The sequence below is a fragment of the Herpailurus yagouaroundi genome, unplaced genomic scaffold, assembly GCF_014898765.1.
Source record: "Herpailurus yagouaroundi ecotype Mexico unplaced genomic scaffold, PumYag 164, whole genome shotgun sequence".
NCBI lineage: Eukaryota > Metazoa > Chordata > Mammalia > Carnivora > Felidae > Herpailurus > Herpailurus yagouaroundi.
The window spans coordinates 196524-206881 of record NW_024412405.1 but is presented as its reverse complement, the minus strand read 5'-3'; the positions used below and the strand labels follow the sequence as shown (position 1 = coordinate 206881).

The following is a 10358-nucleotide window of genomic DNA, read 5'->3' as shown; positions in this document are numbered from 1 at the left end:
CCTTTTCTGTTCTGCCTGTTGACACACAGCTGAACAATGAGCCCCTGAATGCGGTTCTGTGCTACAACGTGTCCACCATGGGCATGTGATGACACCCAACAATCTGAAACGAAAACAATATTGTTATTTTGTCATTAGCCGATTCCTCTAATCATGCCATCTCCAATATTATGCCTGTGATTTCAACAAAGATGAACAGCTCAACAGATATTCTAATACCACTGTCACTTCTTCCTTCTCATGGAAAACCTATCCCAACCAGATAAAAACCAGAGAGAGAGGAATGGCTTAAAATGGCTAAAACTTTCTATAACTAACCCTCAAGTCAATTAAACCCATTGCAAGTAAAAATAAATAAATAAATAAATAAATCTGGAGTAAAAATATCTGTCCAAATTATTATAGGTTATTCAAAGATAGACAGGAAAGGGGGCAGGATGGGAAGCAGGAAAGGGAGGAAAAGAACAGGAAAGGAGAGGGAGAGGAGAGGGAGAGGAGAAGGAAAGGAGGGGAAGGGGAAAGTCTGCTGAAGGACCAACTCTCTGACCTTTTCCATGAGCACAGGGGAGGTGAGCAGTGGGCATCAAGATGGCATCACTAAGCTGCTTAAGATCTCTTGAGAAAATACCCTTTTGGAACAGAAGGATCTTCAATTCTCCTTTGCTAAGCTTCCTCTTGCCCTTTCTTTCCTTCCTGGCTTGGGCACCATGACAACTGTCAGGTGACCCAGCAAACACAGCCCTCAGCAGCCTGCACCAAGGCCGCCAGTGGAAGGGAGCAGTGGGTTTTGCTGTTTGAGATGCAGGGACAGCGCACCTGGGAGAAAGCCTACCAGCATCACCGGAGAAAGGTAGGAAAGGCAGGTGTCAGGGCACCACCCGTAAAATGCCAGCGCTTTGTCTGGAAACCAAAAGCTAATTTTATTTTCAGAGATGGAACGGTTGAAATGATATTTCCTTAAAAGGTTGGTCATGTGTGTTGCCACACAATAAAAATTCTGTTAAGTGGATTATGGTTATTTTAGGACTCTGAATTATGGCGTGTTTATAAAGTACTTAATTTTTCCTAAATGATTTGGAAGTGTGTTAAGACACAAAGATCCAGGGACCCTCTCCCCTATCAAAACAGCATGTTCCAGGAAGAACTAAAAACTGACTTTTAGCTCTACTAGGAGATATGCTATTATTTCCATTTATTTATTGCAAATGTGGGTATCATTTGAGAAACTCACCTTGTGCTTTCAAAACGGCCTGCCGTAGTGGCCACTGAGACGTCAGTGGGGCCATCCAACTCCATGGTGCTCAGTCGGTGCTGTCTCTCCGTGTCTGTGTTTCTCAAAGTTGAGAAATGCTCTTAAGAAGGGAGCATCCGGGGCGCCTGGGTGGCGCAGTCGGTTAAGCGTCCGACTTCAGCCAGGTCACGATCTCGCGGTCCGTGAGTTCGAGCCCCGCGTCGGGCTCTGGGCTGATGACTCAGAGCCTGGAGCCTATTTCTGATTCTGTGTCTCCCTCTCTCTCTGCCCCTCCCCCGTTCATGCTCTGTCTCTCTCTGTCCCAAAAAAATAAATAAACGTTAAAAAAAAATTTAAAAAAAAAAAAAAAAAAAGAAGGGAGCATCCTGGGGAGGCAGTGTTTCTCTGTGATGTTTTGAAGGCATCTCCCCAGGGCAGGGACCCAGGGTTTCTGCAGGATACAAGATCCAGGCTAGCCTTTCTACTCCTCCCAGGATTCTGCCTGCCTGGGTGGTGGGGACACTGTGTTCTCAGGGAGGTCATACTTACTTCAAGGCTGCTCCAGTGCCCACGCACACCTGGCCCTGCACCCACTAACCTCCTTGGGAGCCTGGCTTTCCTCAGGCTCACCCCCACTTCCTCAGACCTCCAGGCTTCCTACCATCTTCTCTGTGCCCTCTCTTAAGAAGCACACCCTCTTCCCTCTCTGGTTCCTGTGTCTGCCATCTCATGTCACCACATGATTGATGTAATGTGTTTATTTTGTCCTATTTGTTCTCCCATCTGGGAGGGCGGTGACTGCATTCTGCTGCTATGATATCCTCAGCACCTAGAGCACATAGTGAGTCACGGTTAGCAAATAGTGGTTGGCAGGGAAAAATTGAAAGAGAGAGTATGACAATAAGTACAAAATCAGTTGGCATCGCCTCTTTGAATAACAGATAAGAATGTAAATGCCATGAGAGTTTTGTTCATGGATGTGTCCCAGAGACTAGAATTGTCCCCGGCAAGAGGTAGGTGATTGATAAACACCCCCAATGTAAGTGAGTAGCTAGGCTCTATGCCTAAGGGACTGTAAGACAAAGAAGACTTGAAATGGTCAGGGTGCGAAGTGGGGGGCTATGAAGAGGGAGAGCCAGTAGCTGGCATTTGGTGTGGGACCCAGGTGTGGCTGTGGAGTGTGAAATCACATGGCCCTGATGAGTGCAGCTCCGAGACGTCCCAGAAACAACGTGGTTGCTGGGCCTAAGAAGGCAGCGCTGAAACACTCCGATATGGCGTGGCCAGCAACAGAGGGCGCGGACCCAGGAACTCACGATCCCAGCATCAGGTGTTAAAGGGAGGGCCATGCGTCTCACCTGAAAGGGAATGAAGTGAAGACAGGGAGCCAGTCTCAGGTACAGTCAACTAAGAAAGCTGAAAAGAAGGGCACGGTGGGTACACAAGGGGGCAACCGGGGCCAGAGGGACCAGCCCAGGTGGGGGTGGTGCCAAGAGTCCCAGCAGAGGCTTTCTGGCAAGGAGAGGAGACGTCAGGACAGGAGGACATCAGAGGGCAGAGGGCGCAGAGTGCTGACAGGGCCATCCTGTGGTGCAGACCTCATGGTGGGAAGACGAGATGCTCCAGATGGGGAAGGCCTCAGTGAATGACTGGAATCTGGGCCTGAGCAGAAGGGCGTTGGAGCAGAGGCCACACGGCCCCCCCTGGAGGCAGCAGGGAGAGCCAGCAGGCCTCCTTTTACCACCCCAGACCTCACCACTTGGCACTAAAACTTAAACAAATCCTTCTTCCTTATTAAGAGTAAGAGGAGCCAGCTCTTTAGAGTCATTTAGTTTCTTACTGCTTGGCTTCCTTGGGAACATAAAGGACTTTGATGCACTAGAAGGGGGAAAAAAGATTTATGGGAAAGTGCTGTGCCCAAAGCATCTCTAGAATCCAGTGCCTTGTCGTCAGTCTGGCATCTCAACAGGACGTTCTATCTTAGAGCCTGAGCACCCATTCATGCTAAAAATAAAACTAAAATAATCTTAATATAGAAAAATTGCTACTGATATTTCCCTAACATAATAAAATATGAATATCTCGGCCCTAAGACAGTATCTCAGTTAATAGGGAAACAGTAGGGGGACCTGGGCAGTTCAGTCAGTTGAGCGTCTGACTTTGGCTCAAGTCATGATCTCGCAGTTCATGAGTTCAGGCCCCACATCAGACTCTGTGCTGACAGCTCAGAGCCTGGAGCCTGCTTTGGATTCTATGACTCCCTCTCTCTCTGCCCCTCCCCTGTTATCACTCTGTCTGTCTCTCTAAAAAATAAATAAACATTTTTTAAAAATAGGGAAACACTCAAGGTATTCCCTATGAAGTAAGAAATAAAACAAGAATGCCTACACTCTTATATACCCTTTTAAATTGTGTTGGAGGTATTAGCCAAAGCAAGTAGACAAGACAAATCCATTAGGTATGAAAATGAAATGAAATACGTATCTGGCTTTTTTTTCTATTTGTAGATGAAATGACTAAATATCTGAAGAACCCAGGAGAATCAATAGAAAATCAAATTTAAATTGGGAAAAGTAATTGCAACTTATATCACAAAAGATTAATACCCTTATATGCAAGGATCCTCTAAAAATAAGAAGAAAAATGCAAACCACTCCATATGAAGATGGGCAAGTGATATGAACAAAAGTTCACAGAAAAACAATTGCAAACAGTTCTTAACCTACAAAAAGTTGGTCAATTTCACTTATAACAGAGACATGCAAATGAAATTTGCACTGTAATACCATTTCTCACCTATCAGGCTGGCAAAAATGCCCCGGATTGTTGGCAGTACTCTGGGGACAGAAGCAGTGTCAGCAGCGCTTGTGGGCACGCAGCAGAGAGCAGCCCCACTGGGGATTTAGTGATACCTAACGAAACTGCACATGCACTTGGCCTCTAGCCCAGCAGTACCCATTCCAGAGGCACACTGGCAAAGATCCAAAAAGAAAGATGCGAAAGATGCTAATTGCTGCAATATTTGTAATAGCAAAATTGGAGCTAACCCAAATGTCCATCAAAAACAAGCTGGGTCAGTAAGTTAGGATGATGCTTTTACATGATGAAGTACTATGCAGGTCCAAAAAAGGAATAAGAAACCTCTCTATGGACTACTATAGAATTGTGTCTATAATATATTGTGAGATTTAAAAAGCAACATGGAGAAAGATGTGTAAAATGTGCTACATTTATCCAAAAAAGAGGGATTGAAAATATATCTATATATACTTATATATAAATATATTGACATACACACACCTATTATATATCCTCATATTTTCAGAAATGAAAGGCGTGACAGCAAAATTAGACTTGTCATCAGGGAGCAGGGCAAAGATGACAGGGACCTCTTAGAAAAGGCGCTTGTTTGACAGATTTGACTTTGGAGCTAGGTAAATATGTTACATATTATAAAACAAAATTAAACTTAAAAAGCATTCCAAAAACCGAAAATAAAATGAACCTGAGTGCAGGTGCAATTGGTTTCATAACCATATTGAGAGGAACTATTTCAGTTGTCTTTATGTTTTACATTTATGTGTTTCTTTTTTATTGTTGAGGTAGAGTTGACACACAATGCTGTATTAGCGTCAGGTGTGCACCACAGTGACTCGACAGTCCTACACGTTGCTCAGGGCTCGTCACCATGAGTGTGGTCACCATCTGTCACCATACAGGGTTGTTACAGTTCTCTGTGTGGTACTATTCATCTCCCTGACTTACTTATTTGATAACTGGAAGTTTGTACCCCTCACCTCCTTCATCCGTTTCACCCATCCCCCACCTCTCCCCCCTCTGGCAACCACTGGTTTGTTTTCTGTATTTATGAGTCTGGTGTTTGTTTGTTTGGTTATTAAGAGTCCATATTGTCTTCCTCTGACTTATTTCACTTAACATTGTATCTCTCTGGGTCCATCCATGATGTCACAAATGGCAAGACCTCACTCTTTTTTATGGTTGAGTAATATATGTATATAGTATATGTATATAGTGTATATACATAGCATATATATAGTATACATATAGTATATATATATGCTATATATAGTGTACATATATGTATATATGTATATAGTATATGTATATACTGTTTGTATATACTATATGTATATACTATATGTATATAGTATATGTGTATACATATAGTATATGTATATAGTGTATACATATATACATATACTCTCTATATATTATATATAACATAGAGGTGCATATATCCTTTTGAATTAGTGTTTTCACTTTCTTTTGGTAAATACCCAGTAGTAGAATTACTGGATCATATGGTATTTCTATTTTTATTTTTTTGAGTACTACACACCAGCAGCACTTCCATACTGTTTTCCACTGCACTAACTTGCATTCCCACCAACACTGGATGAGGGTTCCCTTTTCTCCACATTCTCACCAACACTTGTTATTTCTTGTCTTTTTGATACTAGCCATGCTGACTAGGTTGAAGTGATCTCTCACTGGATTCAATTTGCATTTCCCTGATGATGAGTGATGTTGAGGATCTTTTCATGTGTCTGTTGACCATCTGGATGCCTTCCTTGAAAAAATGTCTTTTCAGGGCCTCTGCCCATTTTTTAATTGGATTGTTTTTCAGCATTGAGTTAGACAAGTTCTTTATACATTTTAGATATTAAACCTTACTAGATATGTCATTTGCAAATATCTTATTCTGGATACTAACCCCTCATCAGATATGTAATTTGCAAATATCCTCTCCCATTCTGTAGGTTCCTTTTTCTCTTTGTTGATGATTTCCTTTGCTGTACAAAAGTTTGTCATTTTGGTATAGTCCCAGTAGTTTATTTTTGTCTTTGTTTCCCTTACCCAAGGGACATAAATATGTTGCCAATGTCCACGAGAAGTCAGTATTATTCTTATGGACCATGGGTGTTTAGGGTGGGATAAAGCCAATGAGTAGCTCTGATGGTGTCATTGAGAACTGGGAATTGCAGCTCGAGAGAAGGGAAATACAGAACTAAGACTCATGAGCCCAGCTAAATGGAATGGGGTTCTGAATCGGAGCTGGAAGGATCAAATGGGCTTTGTCTATGGCAAAGGCCTTCAAAGAAAAAACCCAGTATAAACAAAACTAGCACCCAGACCATGGTCTCTAAATGTCATTTCCCACTGGAAGAACCAGGCTTTGCTGTAAAAATGGTGGATTCCCAGTTGAGATAGGATATTTACAAAATAACCCTGTATCACCTTGTCACTCCAGAAAGCAAAGAAGCTGTCAAGGCTATTAGCATTGTTTAAAAAGCCAACTGTTTGATAAAAACCCTCAAGAATGTAGAGATAGAAGGGTCGTACCTCAAGATCATAAAAGCCATATATGAAAAACCCACTGATAACATCATCCTCAACGGGGAAAAGCTGAGAGCTTTTGCCATAAGGTCAGGAACACGAGAGGGATGTCCACTCTTGCCACTGCTATTCAACATAGTATTGGAAGACCTAGCCTCAGCAATCAGACACCACAAAGAAATAAAAGGCATCCAAATAGGCAAGGAGGAAGTTAAACTTTCAGTCTTTGCAGATGACATGATACTCTATATGGAAAACCCAAAAGATTCCACCAAAAAACTGCTAGAACTGATCCATGAATTCAGCAAAGTCGCAGGATATAAAATTAATGCACAGAAATAGGTTACATTCTTATACACCAATAATGAAGCAACGGAAAGAGAAATCAAGGAATCGTTCCCATTCACAATTGCACCAAAAACCATACAATAGCTAGGAATAAACCTAACCAAAGAGGTGAAAAATCTATACACTGAAAACTATAGAAAGCTTATAAAAGAAATTGAAGAAGACACAAAGAAATGGAAAAATATTCCATGCTTTTGGATTGGAAGAACAAATATTGTTAAAAAGTCTATACTACCCAAAGCAATCTACATATTCAGTGCAATACCTATCAAAATAACACCAGCATTCTTCACAGAGCTAGAACAAACAATCCTAAAATTTGTATGAAACCACAAAAGACCCCGAATGGCCAAAGCGATCTTGAAGAAGAAAACCAAAGCAGGAGGCATCACAATCCCAGTGTGGTACTGGCACAAAAACAGACATTCAGATCAATGGAACAGAATAGAGAACCCAGAAATGGACCCACAAACGTATGGCCAACTAATCTTTGACAAAGCAGGAAAAAATATCCAATGGAATAAAGACAGTCTCTTCAGCAAGTGGTGCTGGGAAAACTGGACAGCGATGCGCAGAAGAATGAACCTGAACCACTTTCTTACACCAGACACAAAAATAAACTCAAGATGGATGAAAGACCTAAATGTGAGACAGAAAGCCATCAAAATCCTCGAGGAGAAAGCAGGCAAAAACCTCCTTGACCTCGACCACAGCAACTTCTTAATATGTCTCCAGAGACAAGGGAAACAAAAGCAAAAATGAACTACTGGGAGCTCATCAAGATAAAAAGCTTCTGCACAGCAAAGGAAACAATCAACAAAACTAAAAGGCAACCGACAGAATGGGAGAAGATATTTGTAAATGACATATCAGATAAAGGGTTAGTATCCAAAATCTATCAAGAACGTCTCAAACTCAACACCCAAAAACAAATAATCCAGTGAAAAAATGGGCCAAATACATGAACAGACACTTTTCCAAAGAAGACATCCTGATGGCCAACTGACACATGAAAAGATGCTCAACATCACTCATCATCAGGGAAATACAAATCAAAACCGCAATGGCTAACGTTAACAACTCAGGCAACAACAGATGTTGTCGAGGATGTAGAGAAAGAGGAACTCTTTTGCACTGCTGGTGGGAATGCAAAATGGTGCAGCCACTCTGGAAAACAGTGTGGAGGTTCCTCAAAAAATTAAAAATGGAACTATCCTACGACCCAGCAATTGCACTGGTAAGTATTTATCCAAGGGATACAGGTGGGCTGTTTTGAAGGGACACATGCACCCCCATGTTTATAGTAGCACTACTGACAACAGCCAAAGTATGGAAAGAACTCAAATGTCCATCGACAGATAAACGAATAAAGAAGATGTGGTATCTGATAGTCGACAATCAAAAAGAATGAAATCTTGCCATTTGCAGCTATGTGGATGGAACTGGAGGGTATTATGGTAAGCAAAATTAGTCAGTCAGAGAAAGACAAATATCATATGACTTAACTCATATGAGGACTTTAAGATACAAAACAGATGAACATAAGGGAAGGTAAACAAAAATAATACAAAAACAAGGAGGGGGACAGGGGCACCTGGGTAGCTCAGTCAGTTAAGCATCCAACTTCGGCTCAGGTCATGATCTCATGGTTCATGAGTTCAAGCCCCTCAGTGGGCTCTGTGCTGACAGCTCAGAGGCTGGAGTCTGCTTCCAGTTCTGTGTCTCCCTTTCTCTCTGCCCCTCCCCTGCTCATGCTCTGTCTGTCTGTCTCTCTGTCTCAAAAATCAATAAACATTAGGGAAAAAAAATTTTTTTAATGAGGAGGGGGACAAAACAGAAGACACTCTTAAATACAGAGAACAAACTGAGGGTTGCTGGAGGGGTTGTGGGAGAGGGGATGGGCTAAATGGGCAAAGGGCATTAGGGAGGACACTTGTTGGGATGAGCCCTGGGTATTATACACAGGGGATGGATCACTGAATCTATTCCTGAAATCGCTATAGCACTATGTTCTAACTAACTTGGATGTAAATTAAACAATAAAAAATAAAAGTCAACTGTCTCACTGGCCCCAGAGGGACATGTTGACTATCAAAAGGGATGTCAATGGCGGTGTACTGAAACACATCAAATATGTTTGAATTTTTTACTTCCTAATGATGTTAAACAGAAACACCTTATCCACCCCCTTTGGAAGGTGCTAAGAACAACTTGTTATTTTGAAAATTAGTAAATAAAGAGAATGCAGTTATCCTGCAAAAGTGAAGTGTAGACGTATTCCAGCAAATAAATGTGGAATGGATGACAGAATCAGAATGTTTCTAATTTTCACAAAAGCAGAGATAAGCAGAAATGTGTACCTTGTGATAAAATATCACCATAGGGTAGTCTTGCCAAGGAAAAAAATTGAACCTGAATTTCTAACTATCAGTTTATAGGTAGTGCCAGGCATTCAGTCAGCAAAATCCAGACTGAGAAAGTCTACAGGACAAATTATCTGATTTCCCTACAACACATTGCAAGGGCGGAAATGGAGGCAAAAACTATAATTTAAAGAGGTGCAAGAGATACATCAAGTAAGTATAATTTATGGACCTTTTGACCTAGGTCCTAAGTCCAACAAGCAAACAAGAGAGAGGAGAGGGGAGGGGATAATAGAAGACATGTGGGCGGTGCCTGAATACTTAATTAAAGAACTGTTGTAGGGGCGCCTGGTGGCTCAGACAGTTAAGCGTCAGACCCCAGCCCAGGTTATGATCTCAGGGTTTATGAGTTCCAGCCCCGCGTTGGGCTCTGTGCTGACAGCTTGGAGCCTGGAGCCTGTTTCCGATTCTGTGTCTCCCTCTCTCTCTGTCCTTCCCCCGCTCACACTCTTGTGTGTCTCTCTCTCCAAAATAAATAAACATTAAATTTTTTTTTTAAAAAAAAGAACTTGTCAACTTGGTGTGATTATGGTAGTGTAAGCATGTACTTTTAAAAGGTTCCCTATGTTTTGGAGACATATATTAAGATGTTTAAGGATGAAAAAGATTCGCTTGGTTTGATTTGCTACAATCTCAGGTGGGGCAGGGGCTGTGGGTGGGGGCAGAGATGAAACCAGATTGGCCCCTAGTTGGCTTTGGTGAAGCTGAGTGAGACTCCATGGGGGTTTGTTATACTATTTTTCTCATTTTTATTTATGGTTAAAATTTTATACTACATTTTTTTAAATTCATAATTTTGAGTGGAAAAAGAAGCAGAGTGGGTAGGTAAACATGATTTCCATAAATTTAAAAAGATAATAGAAAATATTGGTTATGGGTGCCTTCATAGTGGTAAAAATGCAGACACAAGGTAGGAAGGATAGGGGCTGACTTCAGGATGGGGTGGCCTGGGGAGGTGCAGGGGGCGGGCTGAAGCAGGATACAGTGTCAGGTGCAAT

The 10358-nt window shown here is 41.8% G+C and overlaps 1 protein-coding gene across 1 annotated transcript in view; it reads left to right on the top strand.

Annotated features, from left to right (window-relative positions):
• Nucleotides 1-751: 751 nt before the first annotated feature.
• Nucleotides 752-10358, top strand: part of CFAP97D2 (CFAP97 domain containing 2) — a 31250-nt gene continuing 21643 nt past the window's right edge. Inside the window, exon 1 of the mRNA XM_040486984.1 lies at nucleotides 752-850. Coding sequence (XP_040342918.1) covers nucleotides 800-850 — 51 coding nt within the window. The 5' untranslated portion in view covers nucleotides 752-799. The remainder of the gene's footprint in view (nucleotides 851-10358) is intronic.